The 22,021-nt window shown below is 34.6% G+C and overlaps 2 protein-coding genes across 2 annotated transcripts; both read right to left on the reverse strand.

The window, feature by feature from the left end:
- Window positions 1-5,982: 5,982 nt before the first annotated feature.
- Window positions 5,983-9,451, reverse strand: LOC131599829 (DNA-directed RNA polymerases IV and V subunit 4-like). Its single transcript, XM_058872086.1, has 11 exons — window positions 9,367-9,451; window positions 9,096-9,157; window positions 8,835-8,906; window positions 8,650-8,694; window positions 8,379-8,474; window positions 7,691-7,802; window positions 7,493-7,570; window positions 7,299-7,332; window positions 7,157-7,225; window positions 6,442-6,545; window positions 5,983-6,352 (listed from the first exon to the last, which is right to left on the reverse strand). The coding sequence occupies exons 2-10, from the start codon at window positions 9,136-9,138 to the stop codon at window positions 6,471-6,473; spliced, it is 624 nt and encodes a 207-aa protein (XP_058728069.1). The 5' UTR covers window positions 9,139-9,157; window positions 9,367-9,451; the 3' UTR covers window positions 5,983-6,352; window positions 6,442-6,470.
- A 9,052-nt stretch (window positions 9,452-18,503) lies between these two features.
- LOC131599832 (calcineurin B-like protein 2) lies at window positions 18,504-21,186 on the reverse strand. The gene is made up of 7 exons (XM_058872087.1): window positions 21,054-21,186; window positions 20,820-20,962; window positions 20,579-20,687; window positions 20,384-20,436; window positions 20,229-20,309; window positions 19,086-19,198; window positions 18,504-18,764 (listed from the first exon to the last, which is right to left on the reverse strand). The coding sequence occupies exons 1-7, from the start codon at window positions 21,184-21,186 to the stop codon at window positions 18,707-18,709; spliced, it is 690 nt and encodes a 229-aa protein (XP_058728070.1). The 3' UTR covers window positions 18,504-18,706.
- Window positions 21,187-22,021: the final 835 nt, after the last annotated feature.

The following is a 22,021-nucleotide window of genomic DNA, read 5'->3' on the forward strand; positions in this document are numbered from 1 at the left end:
CTATTTCTCTCTTTAAAAGTAAATGGAATATTAAAAACCTTTCCTGTGAAAAATACAGTACTCAGTTACATCACATTATATGAGTTTACAACGGTTTTTTTCTTTTTATTTTTTTTATTTAAATTTTCAAATACATTGATTATTTATTTACCAACATAACTCTATTTATTCTTACATTTTTTTTTTTGCAATACACATTAAATATTATATCATAAAAAAACATAAATCAATTCTCTCTTATGGTTTTGTTTGGAATCAAATAGGGGGGAGTGGAATAAAATAAAATAGAATGATATTGTATTGTTTGGATAATTTAAAAACGGATGGAGCGGAGTGGAATAAAGTGGTATGGATTCCATTTCATTCCGCCACTTACCACCATATTCCTTCCCCTTCGATTTGGGCGGAATGAACAACTTGTCTTGTTCCGTTTTAAAATTTTCAAAGAATGAAATGGTATATTCGTTTTCCTCCGCTCCATTCCGTTCATTTTATGATATCCAAACATAACCTAAAAGACAAACTAATTTTTCTTTAATTACAAAATTAGTTGTTAGTTATACAATTAATTTTATAGATTTTATATACATTTGAAATAAAATTTACTACTACGTAATATAAGAACTTTTGAATTTTTTCTATTCTTTCTAATTTCAAAATAAATTATTAATTTTTTATCCTTATAAGTTATACTTCTTATAAAGTTGCATCTTTTTCTACAAATTACATTAAATTAAATAATATTGTACAATAATAAATAATTCTCTTTTCTAAAAATAAATTTGTAAAATTATACAAAATACTCAACAAATTTATTATTTCAATCAACTTTTTTAATTTCAGTCATTTTTTATGAGGTGTTATGTTTCGTAGTTATAGTATTTGATAAATCAATATTAACATTATATATTTTTGAATTAAATCAAATATATACTAGTAAATTATACTAATAACACAAACATTAATTACTTTAAAAATTATTGACTTTTACTTTTATTATACATCTAAGATTTAAGATTAAGGTCACTTTTGTACTTATCATAGTGAACTCACTAATGCCACTTTTTAAATTGTAATAGTTATTAGGGAGAGCATCAATTACCAACAAATTTAATACATCACTTTCAATTTTCTTAATCTTCGTAATATTTTTAAAGAATTTTTCTTTGGCCACCTCCCTATGAGGGTGACCCCAGCGAAAATCCCAAAATACCCCTGTTTCGGAAATGAACTTCCGAAGCATTTTTTTTTTAAAAAAAATTTCCTTAATTCGGAAGTGCATCTCCGAAAACACCTCATGGGGGGTGTCTGCGGAGATGAACTTCCGAAAACACCTTTGTTCAGATTTTGGAGGGTTTCGGAAGTTCATTTCCGAATTATGCAGAAACTGTGTTTTTTTTATGTTTTTTCTAAAACAGTCTCGCATTTTAATTAAACGTAAACGCCAAATAAAATAAGCAATAGATAAACTGAAAATACTAATATGATAAATAAACAAAAAAAAATACTAATCCGATGAAAATAATATATACAAACCGAAAAAAATAAAAATAGTGTGCTAAAGATACAATCCGATAACAAAAAATATATAAACCCGACCACTACTGGGTGTGCCTAAACCTCTCGCCCTGAGACCTCCTCTGCCGCCTGTATGTCGCCGCACGGCCCGCATCAGTGACGATCATCTCCATCACGGCGACTGCCTCTGGACCGCCCCGCTCCACGATACCTCGATCCAACGCGTCCCGCCCAATCATCGATATCCGCTGGCAGATCGGCATGAGATCAATGGCGTGATCATCCTCGGCCTGCTGGTTCTCCAGGATCTCCTCGTGTGCTGGCCTAGGAGCGTCGGGAATGTCGGGTCTCAGAAGAGGATGTGACACCCGGTAGAACCATGTGACGTATCCCTCCTCACTGTGCCAGTCCTGGGTGACCCGAGTGAGACGGTACTCCAGCGGTACCACATGATCCTCCCAATGCTCCCATATGGCAGTGAGCTGCACTCGGGTCACAGTGTCGGGAGCAGCCTCAAAGGGTGACCTGGGTATCCGCTGCACGAATCCGAACTGACGCATGCACCGCTCAGGGAGATATCGAACCATGATGCCGGTCCCGCAAGCCAACCAGCCAGAATAAAGTGCAATGCCGTCAAAGGGGACAATCTGAGCGTAGTCGATGAACGGCCTCCAGGTGACGTCGTCGTGCAGAGTGCGGTCCAGGTATCCACGGTATGGTCCCACCGCATCGTTCCCCCTCTGGAGATCGTATCTGGCGGCCCTGGGCAAGGCGTCCACGTACGCAGGATCGAGGTGGTAGCCGTGGATGCGGGAGAAGTAGGAGATGATCCAGCTCTGAAACAGAAACAAGATAATGTATTAAAATTAAATACGAAACATATATAAATAAATAAATACGATAATGTATTAAAATAAAACGTACCGTAAGCAGTGTGCAGGATCCGACCAACTGCCTCGTCCTCCAGTTGGAGGCCTCATTCAGCTTCTGGTAGAGATATGCCAGAGTAGCTGACCCCTAGTTCCACTGGTGAACGGTATCCAGGTCCATGAAATAGCGGAGGTAGGCCACGTCGACGTACCTGGCACTCTTGTCCACAAAGCATGCAGCGCCTACCACATGCATCTATCAGCACCGGAGAGCGCAGCCGCGGTGGTACTCCCTGAATACGTCGTTACCCTCCTGCTCGGCCTCGGCCGCCGCGTCCAGGTGGAACTCAAAATAGAGGCTCAGTGTGTTGAACCGGACATGACACCCAGAAGTCGAGACGCACTCCAGGTGAGCAACCTCGTGCGGCATGCCCAAATAGTGCATCATCCACTCAATGGCCTCGACCCTCTGGATCCTGGAGTGGTCCAACAGCCACCCCCTGATGGGCAGGTGGAGAAGACACTGGACGTCATGCAAGGTGATCGTCAACTCCCCCACCGGCAAGTGGAAAGAAGACGTCTCCTTGTGCCAGCGCTCCACAAATGCCCCCTGCATGCCGGTGCTGATGGTGGTGTACCCGGTCATGCAGAGCCCGCTAAGCCCTGAACCTCGCACATGGTCGTTAAACCACTGAGTTGCTGGTTTAAACAGACCGAAAATCTTCCTGGAGTGGTTCACCATTTTCAATGGCTCTCTCTCCTGTTACAAAAAAAAACAAATAAGCGAGAAATAAACGGTAAAATTATAAAAAATGGTGACAAATAAACGGCTAAGTTAAAAAAAATACCTCTCCCTCCCAGATCCGCCGAGCGACGTGATCCTGGTAGTGAATCAGCAGGGAAGTGTCAAAAGGCCCTCCTGGATAGCTATCCACCTCCTGCTCCTCCTCCTCCCCGACTGGAGGGTCAACATCCGGTATCACCTCCTCCTCATCCTCATCCTCCTCCTCTCGCTGGCGTGAAGAAGATACCCGAGCCAGCCTACTCCTAGAGCCTGAAGCAGATGAACTCTCCACCAAGTCCTGTGGAACGCGCACACGGCGTCCCCGGCCCCGCCCGCGTGTCGACGCCAGCTGCGTCGCCTCCCGCTCGCGTCTAGCCGACGCAGTCTGGAACTCCCTGCCCTGTCTGATGCGTGCTGGCTGGTTGCCTGACATGTTCCTGTAAACAATTGAAATCGATTAATATGCGAGACAAATGAAAAAACAAACAAAAAATGCACTTCTGATACAGTTCGGAAGTTCATTTCCGAAACTGGGATGGAGGTGTTTTCGGAAATGAACTTCCGAAACACCCCTGCGCAGACCTTCAATACAGCCTCCAATGGCAGACCCAAAAAACCTAAACCAAAACTACTTTTATGCCTACTAAACATCCTAATATCAGTACTAACCTATCTTAATGTGATTTTTTCAGTTTCTAAACACCCTATTAGAGTTTATTCAAATAGATCTAAAACTTGAAAAAACAATGTAGAACTTACCAATTAGTGTTTGATGATGAGTTTGGAAGAAGACTTGGGAATGCTCTTTGATCTTACACTTGATTTCGGCAGAAAATTTGAAGAGGGGTTGTGTTTTGATTTGAGTTAGGGTAAATGAATGGGGGAGGGGGAGTGTTTTGTTAAATCTGCAGAACGCGCAGTATTTCGGAAGTGAACTTCCGAAATGCTGTTTTCGGAAATGAACTTCCGAAATAAGACAATTTTTTCAAAAAAAAAGGCGCTTTCGGAGATGCATCTCCGAAAACGCCTTTTTCTTGCATTTCGGAAATGAACTTCCAAAGTCAGGGGTAGTTTGGGTTTTTCACCATAGGTGGACTAGAAGGTTGGGAGGTCTATAGAGAAATTTTCATTTTTAAAATATATATATTTATGGACGGGTGTAGCAATAAAATTTGTAACAAATAGGCTACTAATTAAATGTGTAGTGTTTAGTACGATAACTACATCTGTTTGGTAAATTATTCTAATGATCAAATTTTTATCCCTTAATGATAAATATATAGAATGTTACGAGTTCAAAATGGCCACTTACAATAATTTAATATCTTTTGCAACTATCAATTGAATTGTTCTTACAAGACAATTAGTTAAGTTTATGGATAAGTTTTATGTTAATTTTCTATATTTCAAGACAACTTGGCACATCACCAACATGAGTGATACATGGTATTGTGCATACATACATTAAAAAGGCAATTATGTATGCATAAGAAACTTATTTTCATATATTATTTGTCTTCTTCACCTGTAAAACATTGTTTAAAAGTCAACCTTATGTTATTTTCATTTATTATTTGTCTTCTTATTTTCATATATTATTTGTCTTCATCACTTGTTAAACATTATTTAAAAGTCAACATTATTTTATTTTCATTTATTATTTGTCTTCTTATTTTCATATATTATTTGTCTTCTTCACTTGTAAAACATTATTTAAAAGTCAGCATTATTAATTTGTCTTTTTTTCACTTGTAAGACATTATTTAAAAGTCAACATTATTTAAAGGTCAATTTGAAATGAGTAGTAAGTGAAGTATTCTTAGATTTTGAATAGCTCATGTTAAACATCTACAACACCTTCTCCATGTGACTGTTGAAACAACCACACTTCACATTTTTTTATCTTGTGGTTCTATGTGTTGTGTATATTAAAGCCTTATGTTGTTTTTTTTATTATGACAAAAGAACAAGACAAATAATTCATAAACATCATCAAACAGAAGCTAGGGAAATTGATCAAGTTCCTTTGTTGAAAGCAAAACAAGTCAAATCAAATTCAAAAATCAACATGGAAAGGAATTGAAAATGTAAGAACTTGCTTGATCCCACAATTGAGTGTTTTATTCTTTTTTATGTTTTATTATTTTTTATCATGATATAAAATAAACAAGAATAAATCTTGATGTACTAAGGCCGATACACAGACTGAAATGTATTCAAACTCTTCATATATATTTCAAAATTCTTCTTAAAATCAATCCTAGCAAATATTTAATTGATTAAAAAGCAATTATGATCAATTAAAAAAAAGCTAAACTCCATAGTTTTAGGGTTAAGTGAGGACAAAGACAAATATTACTAAAACAAAATTAGAAAACATATTCATATTTAAAAATGATAAATATAAGGTGACAATGGCCAATGATAATACATGGTCAGACTCATAGCCTTATATTGTTATATTTAAATTTAAAAAATTGATTCAATCAAACTTTAGAGCTAGGTAAACACAAATATTGTATAACAAAGATTTTATCCAAACATTAAGTCATATATTCCAAAACAAAACAAAAAAATAACATTAAAGAATAAAGATCCACTCATGCAAAAGCAAAGGCACAAAGGTTGGTCTCACAAATTTTGCTTTAATAAGACCCCACATATTTATGCTCTTTTTTATTTATGATTATGCCTCCAGTCCTTCACATGTTATAGAAATTGCACATGAAAAAAAAAAAAAAAACATCCATTTTTTAAAGAGTAAATAGTTATTTTGACCTAAATGAATAACTAAAAAGACACCTGGTGACATTTTGCAATTTTAATACATTCAAGGACTGTAATGACAGCATCTCTCACATTCAAAAATCAAAATGATTGTTATGAAAAACTCTATTTTTAGCATTGATGTCCCTTTACCTCATAACACGACCAGGTGACCTAAAAAAACTCGTGAGAAATTTAAAGTAATGAGACAGTATTCAACAGCAAAATGGAAGATATATCATTCCTTAAAGTCACCAAGTTTCTCCTCTGTTGCCATATATAAGATCCATTAAACCAATGTACATCCTAATTGCATGAGACTAAAAAGGAGAATGCATTATATTGTCTCAATTAAGCGTTCTGAATGAGCTACATTTGCCAGAGCAGTTACTTCTAGCTCTACGAGACAGTAAAACTGCAATCACATACATGTAAACGCCAATCAGTATTAAAGCCATACACAGGGAAGGTGCTGAGTCAAAGCTTAAACAAAAGAAAACTCACCAGTGAACCTTTTCATTATGAGGTTTTAGTTACATAGTCTGTTTAAACTTAGCAAGCTCACTCAACGATTCTTCGATAGGTAGGCTGTTAATGCCTCTCTTACCCTGAAATAGATAGATACTGTGAGATGGTAAGATCCTATTAGCATATTATTTTCTTTTTTATTAGGGTGTCTTCTTGACAAGAAGGATTTAAAAACCTCAGAAGATGTTTAAGCAAATAGAAAATCCAATAGGTCCTGTAATGACATTAAAATGGACACCGATCCAACTAAAGGATATAATTCAAGCTTTAATAATGAATCTAACTCATTCTTAGGAAACTGACCAATAAGGTGATAAAGATAAATGTCTCCACATTCTTAAAAGTCCTAACAACCCCACTTAACCCACAACTGAACATCTAGGGTGTGACAAGAGTGGTCTGACAATAGGTGGCCCTTCAGATATTACTCCATTTTGATACCATTTTAAAATGAGCTAGGCTTAACTCAACCTTACAAAATCGGCTTGTAAGGTGAGGAATTTCTCCCACTTAAGAACACATTTTCTTATCATATCTCATCAAATGTGAGTCTCTTAATAGATGCAATAGGCAACAAACTAGTTGGAGAAATTGTAATTTATTTGCCAATAAGGCCTTCAGTACCAAAAACCATGCAGCCACCGTTAATGATTTAAATGAAAGTAACACAAAATGCCTCGTGTCATCATACCTTAAGTGATGGGAGGAGAGCAAAAACTTCATCAGCGGTTTCTGGGTATGCATTAGAAATCACACATATCTGCAGGGGATAATGATATCAAGAAAGCAACATAATATGGTAAAAACAAAGGAAGTTAGAATAAGACTGATACCTCGCTCTCAGTGAGACCATGATTCAGTAGAGGCCTAATATTTGAGTCAAGAGAAGAACTTTATGGGGATTTAGAGAGAAGGGATATAAAAAACATAACAATATTGTAACTTATCCATGCAAACAAACCCACGCACCGACAGCACACGGATGTATAAAGTATAAACATTCAGCAAACAAAAAAATAAAGGATACTCAAGAGTGAGTCTAGCAAACTCAGGGTTTGAATGCTTGTTGCTGCTTTTGGCATAGTGTAGTCCCTTGTCAAATGATCTACAACGGAAAATAAAGAAGAAAGTTGGGATCAGAGAAATGAATCTTCAATGCTAATAACAAACCTTAAAAAAAGCATGCATTCTTTTCAATAGGAAAGAATCTTAGCGTCTCTCTTACGCAGGCATTTTCATAGCTGGATCTCTAGATAACGAAACCATACGATCTTGAATTCCTTGTAACAAAACTGCAGCCTCGCAGTCCATCAGGCATTTGATATTGTCAGGAAGTTCTGCAAATGTCATTCAGGGAGAATTAATGCTGTTGATATCACTAAGAAAATTTCAGGTTTAATATGAGATAAATTTAGGTTTCATGCAGTGTTGTAGATGAGGGGAGGCAGAAGGCCAAAAATCCACCATATAAACATGCCATTGCGGCATATGGTGCTGTCATGGCAGACAGCATTCCTTCACAAATTTCCTGAGGTTATGAAAAAACGCCATTTAAACATGCCATTATGGCCTATAGTGCATTCATGGCACGGCCATTTAACAACATTGATTTCATATAATGATGTAATGCAACCTAAATGGCTAAATCACAATGTGAACAAAAAGCTACAAATTAATAATATATTATATTCCCTCCATCCTATATTGTCCAAATTTGATTGTGGTTTTCCATCTCCAATGAAGTATTAAATAACTTTGTTCACATATACCCTTATCCTTATAATACCGCACTATTTTTTCTCTTAAGAGATAGCACCACTACCTTAAACATCATACAATATGGGATGGAGGGAGAACGATTTACATAAATTCATAGTAAAAGCAAACAAGAGATAATGTATGCAAGCACCAACCTTGATCAACTCTATGTTCAAATTGATGTGGGTCTTTTGCTGCAGAACTCTTTCCACCATTTGCAAACTTATCTCCTTTTCCTCTACCAAAATCAGCTAGAAAATAGGAAGAAAAAAAAAAAAGAAGAAGAAAAATCAGGAAAAAAGAATCATGATTCAGAAAGCTAGGGTAAAAAATGATCAATCAATTGAAAGACTAACGAATATGTGCCACATTACGGAGTCACTAAAATAATCAAGATAACAATAACTTCAGAAATTACAATCATACCTTTTCCACCAGATTTTTGACCGTTTAGTACAGATTCAAATGGACCTATATACAACCAAGCAATACTTTCAGGAAGAGATCACACAACTAGTTGTAAACACGATCAGTAACTCAAATCATCATTCTAAGCAGCTTGTATACTCCAGTTAGAAGAAGTACAAAGATAATAGAATAATAATGCTAACCTTCTTTGGCAAACTGAACCTTCCTTGCCTTTGCTGATTTTGTTGCACTATCGTCTTTCCCCTTTAGGGATCCTACCAAGAAAAAAACAACCAAATGCTCATTCTCCAAGATAGCTTATAGCTTATGAAAACAGCTGATAACTTATACAAAAACAATTTAACCCTAATAGAACAACCTAACAGAAAATTAAACCCTAACAAAGCAAATTGGAAAAAATACCCAAAACTCAAAAAGTGAAATGAATGTCCAATTTTGAGTACCTTTGCTTAAGAGAGAACCAGCCTTTCCTCCTTTGTCAGACATTGCGAAAACTTGCTTAGGACTGCAAAATTTCAAAGAGAGTGCAATGCAGGTAAAATCAAACAACACAAGTGATCTAAAAGGACTAGTAGTGTTGTTTGAGGGTTGAATATGGGAGTGGAAATTAATTTCGAATTCAGATTATGATTATTTGTTTCCCTTTTTGAAATTGAAATGGTTTTTGTTAGACATGCATGGATTTTGGGGAGAATTGGAAGATGAGTTACTCACCGAAGCGAAGTGAAGGTTGAGTTGGAGCAGAGGAAGTAAACGAGAGAGTCGATTCGACTGAGATGAAATGGCTCATTAGAATTTAGAACACCGGAATTATTCTTCGAGAATAGGGGTATTTTCGTCCTCTTCCATCTTGCTTTTTTTAATTATTAAATTAATTTTTATTTAATAAAATTAAACATAATTCTACTTTAGTCAACTAACTAATTAAAATTGGAAGATGTTTAAGCTAACCCAAATTTATCCTTTCATACAAATTAAATTATTAAAAATGTTCTTAGGTGTAGTTTACTACTTCATTCAAAATTGTCCAATCAACTAATATCTTTTAGACGTGTGCCAGAATTTTTTCATTTTTTCAATTGGAATTCATGTTTTACTCGGGTATTCTCCCTCTCTCTCTCTCTCTTCAAACCATCATCTTTCCCTTTCGTCACTTCTTTTCCTATCCTTTTTCAAACCAATCCTCACCCTTCTCTCTCGTCACATTTTTCAATGTGCTCGTCCGGGTCCGATGTGCCATCGTATGTACCCAGAGGAAGAGGCTTTTTTAATCCAACGGGAAGGGGTATGTCCAGCACTACTCGGGATAGAGGCCCTCGACGTTCTTCTTCCTCGTCGCCTGCGATGGGAGATGGGGAAGGGCTATAGCTCTGCCTTTGATGTCGATGATGATCCGTGGGGCGAGGGGAAGGTTGTAACAGCCCGATTTTATTAGATATTTTATTTATTAGCTTATTTGTGTGTTTTATTAATTATTTGTTTATTTAATTATTATGTGGTATTACTAATTAATTGAAATATCTAATTATATGCATATTTGTGTTTTATGGTTTAATTAGGTTATTAGTAGTATACTATGTATTGGGCCTAATTAATAATTGGAAGGGTGGGTAATAACATAACTAAGCCCATTAAGAAAAAAGATAGTAAGAAGAGGAAAAGTAGGGTTTTAGAGATAACACAATTTGGGGGAAAGGAAGAGAAAGAAGAGAATAGAGGAGAAAGAACATAGAAGAGAAGAAGAAGGAAATTGTAGATTTCTTGAAGAGGGTGGATTTAAGAGTTAGAGGTAAGGGTTTGAATACAAGTTCTTATAGACTATATGATTGGGTAATGTGTTTTGTTGTGATTATCTCTTCATCTTTGCAATTTCATGGAAACATAGAAAAGTTAGGGTTTATGAACAAATGTATGAATTGATGATTTGGAATGTGTTTTAATTGATGTTTGATGATATTATGATGTTAGAAGACCCACAATAGGTGTTATAATTGAGTCTATAACATGTATTCTACTGATATTTGTGATGCTTGGTGTTTTCCAACTTGATTGGGTTGAGTTTAGGGGTTTTGGGATGGGTTTCGTATGCTGTTTTCTGTGTTTTGGGGGGTTCCTGAAATCGCCAGTTCGCGCCGCGAACCTCTGTTGGCGCCGCGAACTGCTTGGCAGAAAGTTTGGAATTTTTGGATTCGCTCAGTTCGCGCCGCGAACCCTGTTGGCGCCGCGAACCCTGTTTTACAGAACTTTTTCCAAACTTTGAAAGGCCATAACTTTTGATCCGTAGCTCCGTTTTATGCGCCGTTCGAAGCGTTAGAAAGCTATCGTGATATTCTATATGATAGTATAGGATTTAATTGAACTTGATTGATTAATTGTGACGTTATTATATGGAATGTCATGTGATTGTCTTATGTGTGTTATGTTTGTATGTGATGTATAACAATTGTTGGAACACTTTGTGTAGATGTATTCATGATGTATGTGATTGGGTATATGATGGTTGTTATGCCTTGTTGCAATTGTTAATTGTGTGTGTGAATGTTGTGTACAATTGGCGGATAATTCATAGAGTTGGATTATGGTGATATGCGGTAAGTTAAGATTGATGAGATAATCTTAATTGCATAAATTGTTGGTATTTGTACATACATTCATAGCATGGTCGGCTTTATGGTGGAAGCGGTGAAACTTGGGTTCACATGGTAAGAGACGTTGATCCTTGAATGGAAATAGGCGTAGAAGACGTGATCCTTAATTGGAGATAGGCGTATTGGCTTTGATCTTGTCCGGATCGGAAGCGTGGCTTGGATTCTACACATTGAATCGGAAAGCGGTGAAACATTGGATTCACATTGGGTACCACATGCATTGAGTCACATTTGTTGCATTTCGAGTCACATTGTGTGTTATGTGATTGTCTTGTATACATATGATTTGTTTTGGAGTGATGATTGGTATATGATTTGTGAATTGCTTAATTGAGAAGTGTGATGAATAGTAAAATGTATGTTTGTTTATGTTTACATTTCCCATTATTATGTTTTCTATAAGAAGTTGAATTCTCACCCTTCTGTTTGAATGTTATCCTTCGTTGATAACGTGCAGGTTCCGACGAGTAGTAGCTTGTCCGAGGATTTAGCCGAGGAGCTCCTGAGTTTGTTATTGGATTAGGTAGCGAGTCATATGCTCTGATCATGTAACACTTGGGGGGAATTTTATGTAGACTTATGCTTATGTTTGGATATTGCTATTCTCTATGTTTTGTTGGATATTCGGATGTATTTGTTTGAGATCTCAGATATGTTGTTTAAGGCTATGTAGCCAAAATTGTGGATTTGATGTTAATTCGAATTTGGTAGATGAATATAGTATGGGATATATTCATTGAAATTTTAATAGCAATTAAATTGTTTTTCCGCAAGCGTTTATGCATATGTATGAAAGTATGAGATTTACATTGTGTTACAATTATGATCTTTGCATATTAAGAATGTTGGATGTTTTGTTTTAGGTTTCCATTGTGATGAAAATAACATGTGACGCCCTTTTCCTTTATGCATGCTTACTCTGTTTGATTGTATGATATATTTGGGGTTAGAAAAGGGGTGTTACAAAGGTGTTCTCACGCGTTTCTGTGTCTGAGGTGATGAAGTGCGCTGACGTGAACGGTACTCCTCTTTGCTTTTCTTGGCGATGAAGGAGTGGTGCTCGCGCCGGGGCGGAGAGTGGTGACGTTTCTTGGTTGCCAAGGTGTCCTGCTCGGGACGAGAATGTCTGCGAGGAGGAGTCCTAGCGCGGTGCTTCCGCTCCAATGCCCCAATCCGATCGTTCTACTGGCGGATCAAGGTATTAGCTTGGTTCAAGGCTGCGAATATGGCAGCCATGACGGTCAGTGTTGGATGGTGTTGTGATCAGATGAGTGTTCTCGGGGAGAGGAACTTGGTGATTATTGCTGATGGAATTCTCTTGGTGGAAAGTGGGAGTATTCCAGGCATCTTTCGAGGAGAGAGACACAGTGAGGCCATAACGGAGCTGAGAGACGTCATTGTTGGGGGGAGGCACAATTAGTGCAACATCGGCTTTACCCATTTGACTGAGTGCAGTGTCTGGGGCAGAAGGATTCTCGTTGTTGCCGGTCATGAAATATGAAAGGTGATTGCTTTTGTTTCTGGGTTCTTGGTCGTGCAAGAAAACGATCAAGAAGGTATAAAAAAGAGAAACGGGGAAGAAGAAATTCCCACAGACGGCGCCACTGTTTGGGATGAATCAGAACAAGTGGCTAGCAACGACGACTTGATCTCCGGTGATGGTTGAGGAAAAAAAGGTTGTACATGCAAGATACTCCGATGACAAAGTAAGAGAGAGAACAAAGGTACAACAGAAAGTATGAAGTTTTGGGCAAAGTTTGGATTATATTTCCCTCTCGGTGTAGAGGGCTATTTATTTTATTCTTATTGGTGTTGGACTAGGTCAACCTATATTCGTGGGCCTGGACATAATTCCAGGGCCTATAATATAGGAAACCGTTGAACAGATCTTGGTTATCCGAGCAAGAGGAACTAGCCGTTGGCGGGGACGGTGATCTAGCATGCTCGAATAACTCTATGTTGTGGGGGACCCACTGATTAGTCACACTTTGTTGAATGGGAGATTTGCCCCCTGCTTGCTCGATGGAGTGGGACTATGCTTATTGTGCCTCTTCACACTTATGAGTGGATTGGGCCAATTAAGATGATTAGGCTAGTCCATAACAGTAGCCCTAGAGAAAGCCTTTGTGTGTGCAAGTGAACTAACCACAAGATGGAGCAAGCATTTGACATGGGTCAAAATAAGCATTCCTTTCTCTTTGGAGTTTCGTCACAAGATAAGAAATAAGCCAGCAAGCAAAGCATATGATCAGATGAACCCTTAAGAAAGTAGATGAAAGCCAAGTATCAGATGAAGTTCAAGACCACAAGTGCATCAGATGAACATTAAGGTCACAAAACATCAGAGGAATCCTAAGTTCACAAATGAAGCCTCAAGTATCAAGATGAACCAAAGTCTTAGATGAATCTCCAAGCATAGGGAAAACATCCTAAGTTTAAGTCTAAAATTCAAACTCCATAAGCATGGGATAGTAACATCAACTCCACACAAAATTATTAAGATTTTTTTAGGGTTTTCTCATGTTTAAGTGTTTTGGTCTTTTGATGAAAAAGAAAATAAAAGTCTAAGGGCATAGAGAAAAAAGGCATAAAAGTAAAGAGCACGAAAGGTAAAATGCTATGAATGTAAATGACACAAAATAAATGATATTAAAGTAAAGGCATAAAAGTAAAGTTAGTACAATTAATGGTCAAGTTAGTGTTAATGATCAATTAACCAATTCGGGATAATCTAGCGCTACGTTAAGCAATCGTAAGTGTACTTATGTAGAAGTAACATCTATATGAGGTCGGTCAATAGCAATTTATGTGCCATAATTGTTAGAGAAATGATAGAAATCATTCTCCTAAAACAAGTAGCACAAGTGAAAACAAAATAAAAAAAAGAAGGAAATGAAGAAGAAGTGAAGAGAATAGACAATTGATCAAGCACTAAGGTAAAGAAGATGAGATTATTACTCCAATAAAACCTCTTCATGATACCCTAATACAAACTTATCCTCAATCCAAAGTACTAAAAATAATCAAATGATCATTTAATTGTATATTTGAAATGATGAATGTTCATCAAGCATCAATCCAAAGGCAATTGAACAAGACGACACTTCAATCAACCAAAATTGACCAAGTCAACCAAAAGTCAGAAGCAAACAACCAATTAAAATCAAAAGAAAAAGATTAAAAGATTTTTTTAAAAGATTTTTAAATGAATTAAAATAGAAATTAAAAGGATAATTCAAAACAAATATCAAATGGTCAAATAAATGACCAAGAAAATTATAAAAAATCAAGAAAATTAAACAAGATCTCAAAAGTTAGATTTCAAAATATTTAAAAATGATATAGAAATAATTTGTTGAAAATGAATTAAAGAGAAAATGATAGAAAAATAATAATAAAAATATTAAAAATCATTTATAAAATCTGAAGAAAAAAATATAAGGTACAAAATAATTTTTGTCAATTTAAAAAAAAAGGAATTAAAAAGGTTAAGATAGCTATTTTTAATCATTTTTTAAAATAAATAAAATAAAAGGAATTAAAATAGAAAAAGAAATAAAAATGCTACGGCTACTTGATGTTGCAGCGCGTGATTAGATAGATTTAAATTTTGGTACCAAAATGCATGCAGTGTTCATCTTCAACGTCTTGCCATTTGATTTTTGCAGAACATTGAACTAGTTGTTTTAAACTTAAAATCCACATGTTTTAGCTTCAACTAACATCATTTTTCATGTCTCTTCACTCATGAACAATTTATTTGTTATGAGTGAAGAGAATTTTGCAGAAAACGCAATAACCCTAAAAACTTCAAAGTAAAATTAAATGATGAACACAATGAGTAAAGTTTAGATAGGTTAGGGACTTTGATCAGTGGAACAAGACGAAAAGTGTGATATCTCGTTTGAATGAAATAGGAACTCGTATCTACCTTTCTCAAGTGAGCTTCAAGGTCTCAAAATTGTGGAATCGAGTTGAGCTTTACAAGAGGTTTCAAACTTTTGTAATGCTTCAGTTAGCTTCAGATGAAGATGATGAAGCTTTCTGAGCATAAATTTGAGGTTAAGATCAAGAGAAAATAGGAATACAAACTTCTGGTTTTTAAAGGTTTTATGAGCTATGGAGGCAGAGTTTTTATGACTTTCAAAGCTTGCTAATGAAGGGGAAATAATGCTCTATTTATAGAGAAATGAATGAGCTCATGTATGTGTGAATTCCAGAACCCAAACGTGTGAATCAAAGTTGAGAATTTTCTAGATCCAAGTGTGGGAAAAATGGAATGAAATGCGTGACTTGTTGCTCCTTTCAGGTCGTTTTGCTTTGTACCAAACACGTTTCATCATCACAACAAAGTTTTCACATATGCAAGTGGTCCCATTTGAGGTTTAGGTCATTTCCAATTACGGGTCATGTACAAAAATGCAGAGTTCAAATCACCACGTTCACCCTAGGTCCAAATAAAATCCACTCGTGCGCTTCTTGATTTTCTTTTGCCAAATGTTCCTTTCATGGAGTAGAACACAATGCAAAAAGAACCACTTCAACTAGATGCTTGATGTGAAAATGGAGAGCTTGTAAAGTTGATGTTTCACCACTGAAAAATAGGTCAGACATTAGGTCAAACATGTCATGACCTAGTTTTGTGCATAAATGGCCTTCAAGATTTGAGGTACCTAGAGCATGAATTGATGTTTGACCTTTGAATCAAAGTTGTAAAGGACATCAAGAGGGAAATTTGGCTCAAAAAAACACCCAAAAATATTAAGAATTGAAGAAGTTATGGTATTTGGACCAAAGGCATGCCACACTTGATTTTTAGGTTAAACCAATTTGTACCATCTTGTAACTTTTGACATTTTTCTTGCAATCCTAGGCATAATGATGATCATATGTACTTCAAATGAATGATCCTTGGTTGTTCTTTTATTAAACTTGACAAAATCTTGAGGAATTGATGAAGAAGGCATGGAAATAATCACATAAACCTATCTTGAAATGACTTAAAACCAAGCAACAAACTTGAACTATTTTTGATCAAATGATGCTTGACATGATTGTGACCTAATATTAGAGGCCATGCCTTGAAGTTAAAGCTCTTGAGAATCAATGGTTGACCATTCGTTGACTTGAGAGATCAAAACCCTAATTTAGAAACCACACTTGATATTTTGATTCAAAGCTCTACCTGGCAAAACAAGAAAAGGAAACCAAGCATATTTTTGTATTTTGAATAAGGGTTAATTATAATTGAAATAAAAATAAGTCTAAAAGAAAAATATACACAAAGGGTGCTAGGTGATCTCAAAGGCAGACCTAAAGACAAAGGGATAGGACGCTACCATACTTGTGACCTTATCTAAATATATGTGAATGATAGGTGGGATCTTAGGGATAAAAATTGGGATATGACAGGTGCGTCTAAGTTAGTAGATGGATCAACAAAGTAATTAGGTGGAAACGTTTCTAGAGGTAGAAGTTTGGACAAAGTGGTGGTGACAAGTTGAGCTAGAAGGATGTTGGATGGTTGTGATGTGGCAAAAACTATGATTGTGGTTATGGCGGGGTTGGTTTTTGAAAAGATATTGCATAAGGTTGAGGGAGAGAGATGGATAGTTGTTGAGAGTTAGGAATGATGAATTTATTTGGATTTTCTGAGTTGGGAGCTATCTTTGTTCCAAGTGTGGAAACAAGACGTGGTAAAGGTAAATGTGGAATAGAGATGTAAGTGGTGGATGAATTATCAAAAGCGAATTTGAGTAATGAGTTATCTAGAATAGACTTACTTGCAACAATGTTCTTGAGAGGAGAAATAGTCTCCACAACCTTATCAGAACCTTTAGGAGCAGAAGCTTTGACCTCAACTTCTTTTATTGGTTCTAGAGTCTTAATGGAAAACTAATATGCAATAAATAAAAATTTCATATAAAAATGACTCAGTGTAGACCGTATGCATTGTAACTAGGGGTGTGAATAGACTGAGTCGAGTTAGGCATTGCTAAGTCTAAGTCTGACCTGCTAAAAATTTCAAAGTCTAATCCTGGCATCTGTCCTATCATAAACTTATTTTTAAAACCTGAGTCTGGTCTTTTCAAACGCCTGGTTGACCTATTAACCTACATAAAAGCCTATTTATTTAAACATTTGTAAATTAGCAATTCAACTAATTAATGTTTAAATAGACTAACACACATTAAAAGATCAATGAGACTAAATACTTATTTGCATTGATTTATTCAAGTTTACCAAGTAACATAAGTTTTATTATACTATTTGTTTAAGAAAACTTATAAAAATAACTTATGACATTGTTCATAAGGTTTTTCAATTTATTTTCATAAGTTCTTCAAAATAAACAAACTTTATTTTTGTAGTTTAATTCAAAATACAAATATGATAATAACAATAAATTTATTCATATTTATTTAAATTGGTTGGTCTGATAGATTTAAAATGTTTATTTTATGGCCTTAAGCCTAATTTATTTAACTAAATAGACTTATAAATAAATAGATTTTTTCTATTAAAAAAGTATGGCCTGACCTTGTATAAGTTAAACTGTATGCCCCTTTAGTTGGTCTGACATATTCTCATCCTCGACTTGACATCAATCTATTGGCCAATTAAAATGACTTCTTTAAAATAGTTAGTTTTGTGACTTCTTCATGGAAGCTCAATTGAAAAAAAGTTTTATATTATAGGGAGCCTTATGCTTGAAAAAAAATATGGTAGAATATGAAAAACACATAAAAAAATCAATTGCTATTCTAATGACCAATTAAAATTACTTCTTCAAAATAGTCAATTTTGTGACTTCTTCATAGAAGCTTTAAAAAATGTCTTATATTATAGAATTCGAGTCTTATACTTGAAAAAAATATAATAGAATATAAAAAACACATTGAAAAAAAAGAAATTAGTCATCCATTCAAACTTTGATAGATGTTGTATTAACATCAAACAGTTTTGATTTAAAAATAGTAATTTTAAAACTATAAAATACAAATAAGTCTACTTTTACATAATCATGCGATCAAAATTTAACGACTAATAATATCGTGAATGCAGTTTTTTCAACAGGGAATTCAATTTCCATCAACAAAACCCACAACACTAATAATACGATTACCAAGAAAAGATGGCTTGAGTCATTCAAACCATAATGTCAAATAGATTTATATCCAAAAAAAAAACATGCATCCAATTCTGAAAAACCTGAATATTCTAGGTGGAAATTACTCAAATCCACTTGTTTAATTGACAAACCTTGCCTACCCATAAAAGGCAAAGAAAAATTCTGTCACATGACAATATAAACAAAGTTCATAACCATCTTAACCAAATCCTTTTTGCACAACTCAAACGCAGCCATGAAAATTCAATCTGGCATATATGATTCAGTTATTGCTTCAATTATCATCAACTGTAGAGTGAAATATGAAGCTCGGAAATGTAGTTGTGATTTCTCTGCAAGCAAAACAATTTGTAACATGTTAGATTCTAGAGCTTGACAACAAAATTCTAATCTATGTTCAACCAAACATGTTTCCATTTCCTTGAGATACATAATATAGATATATTCAAGATTCTAACTAGGACAAATTCAAAGTCATTGATAGTAAGTAAGTAACCATAATTCAAAATCTCTGGAGAGACACCTCTTAAAAAAGTGGACATGCCAGTGCCCGTATTCGAAATTTTTTAAAATTATTTCTAGTGTCGTGTTTCTGGTGTCTCTGCTTTGTTTCAAAATTAAAATGGAGTTAATAGAAATAAGAAGAAACTCACGTGAGATAGTGAAGAGTCATATTCTTGAGAAGGGATGGATGCTGCATCACAAGGCGGTGCCATTCTTCTTTGTCAATCTTCCCATCATCATTGGTGTCCACTTCATCAAATGTCTAAACATCATAGAAACTATTAGCAAAATAACTCTATAGAGAAGATTATGATAGTACAAACTAAAATGATTTTCACTTGCCATAATCATCAAGTTACCGAAGATTGACTGTTTAAATTTGTTTTGCTTAAGTATACGTGAAACTGATTGGAAGAGCTTATAGAAGTAGCTTATGACATGTATTGTTGTTTTCAACTTATTTTCATTAGATCTCCATGATAGCTTTTGTAAACAGCTTATAGTTTATATTAAAACAGTTTGAATTTATTTTATCTTTTGTTATGTAAATAGCTTATACACAAACACTTATATAATAGTGCTAATAACATAAACTCTGATAGAGGAAATGTTTGAATAAACAATTGATTTTGCAACTCGTAGCACATGTTTATCATATAAGTACTTACGAATAAACTATTTCTATAGAAATGAAATTCACTATAGTCAATTTTTGCCGCATTCACGCATTTGACAATTTTTTCGATCGTTAGATCAAGATCAAACACTTAAAATTTAAATATTATTTTTAATTTATATTAAATAAAAATATTTAATTTAAAATTTTAACCATCTGATTTTAATCCAACGATCAAAAAAATGTTAGTTGCGTGATTGCATCAAATTGACGATTGCAGGAATAGTAGTCCATTTCTATAACACAAGATAAACTAAAATCTATATGTTTTCGTGTAATCTATAAGTTCTTTTCATAAGCTATTCTAAAAAAAAAACTAATGGAAATAAGTTGAAAATAGTGTCACAAGTGTTTATGATAATAAGTCAATTCAAACACACTCATAATCATCAAGTAAACGTCTAATTTTCAAGGTGTGCATGCAATGCAATGAATAGAACTTGCATGCTTATTAAGGTTTACTTTACTTTTAATAGATTATCAAGAAGAGTGAAAAGGAAAATAGATTTTTTTAGATTAGGCTAACATAAAGAAACGCAACTCATTAATGAGAAAACAAATATACACCTATAGATTTGACATTAATACAATGTTATAAGATAAATAAATAAATCACCTTGTCAATGATACTATTAATCATAGCATCTGAAAGATTCATGCCAGATTCTGTTAAAGTAGCTACCACCATTTGTCTCAACTAAACCAAAAAAAAAAATCATCACTATCATATTATCTATTCCTTCAATATCATATAAAATGGAATTAAATTACCTCTTGCCTCTCAATGTGTCCTTGCTGTTTCAGATCATACAATCTGAATAAAACTGCAAGAAATGAAAATTAGAAATCCACAAACCCTAAGGGCTACGCGTTCACCCCTCTATGTGAATTAGTCGATCTGACTGGTTGGATACCAGATATATTAAAAAAAAATAAAAAATGCTAAAGTCTTTTTGTTACACTTACATTCAATCTTATCATCCATTGATGCAATTGGATGAAAAACAGACAAAGCAGATGCAAACTCTTTGAAATCAAGTACTCCATGATGGTTTGTGTCAAACAAGTCAAACACCTACATAGTTTCAAAATAATATAAAATTTATGAACACCAGCAAACACTCTTTTTTTTAACAAATGTTCATAATCAGAGTCCGTCTCAAATTTTTAGAGATCCTGTATGAATAAAATCTTCTACTTTACGTACCCTCTCTGCAAATAAACTCCGTTTGTTGCTTGTGTTGAACAAGGACAACTGAAATTCTTCCTTAGTAATGAGTCCATCATCATCAACTGCACTGCTAATCTTCTTAAATAGTTCATACAACGCTTCAATCTCACTTACACTAACTGCATTAACACTAAAACAAGTTAATGATAATCAAGGCCTAATTAACAAGAAGCTTATAGTTTGTAATTGAAATTGGAAATGATAACTTACACAGTGTTTCATTAGCAATTAGTTCTGGATTTTTTAAACCTTTAGGCTGCTGTTTCAAGAATGACAATTCAGTATTGCACCAATTTGCCACAGCAGTAAAGAATCCTTTCAATCCGTCTAAGCAATGAGCCATGACGAAATTCACACACTAACCCCAAAAATATTTATCAGAGCCTGAAACACCAGACACAAGAGACACAAGCAATGAATCATCAATAGTCGCTCACAAGACCAGATATCAAAATTAAAAAAAAAATTATTACTAGCATTGAAAAATTTAATATTCTACATACAATATTCATATAATATAGGACAAGTAATACATAATATTATAAAATAAGTTCATGAAAATTCTTGAGGGAAAATGCCCTAAATGTCGGCAACCTAGATAGATCTATGGACCTTGATTATGCCTATACAGTTTTTGAAGAAAAAAAAAGAATTAGAGGTAATCAAATTAATTATTGAGAAAAAAAATTATTTACAAAGTCCTATAATGATATTCACAGTTCCAATAGCACAAGAACAAATTCAAGCATCCAGACACAATGCCACAGAAAGATGTTATTTTTACATCAACTTTGTGACACTTAGTTGAATCTTAAAAGAAAAAAAAGGCAAGACCATATACAATATTAATCTGATTTATGTTCTTTGATGATTATCAATTAAGCACAGCAAAATATCACGGAAAAAAAAAGAATTTTCAAAGAACTTTGATTTGCTGCACTTTGATTGAAACCACGAAGTTGCTCAATTTACAATTAAATCTACAAATTAATAAAGAAGAAAAAAAAAAAAGAATTTGCAAAGAATTTTCATGGTAGCAGCGTATAAATGAATTATTTGAAAGTGGAGAGGAGTGAAGTTTACCATTCAGAAAAGCTGAGAAAAGCTGGAGTGGCCATTTTTTTTCTATAGGTAATTTAGCGAATAATGAAACAAATGAATGAAAATTTTGATTTATA

Source organism: Vicia villosa, linkage group LG4 (assembly GCF_029867415.1).
Source record: "Vicia villosa cultivar HV-30 ecotype Madison, WI linkage group LG4, Vvil1.0, whole genome shotgun sequence".
Lineage (NCBI taxonomy): Eukaryota > Viridiplantae > Streptophyta > Magnoliopsida > Fabales > Fabaceae > Vicia > Vicia villosa.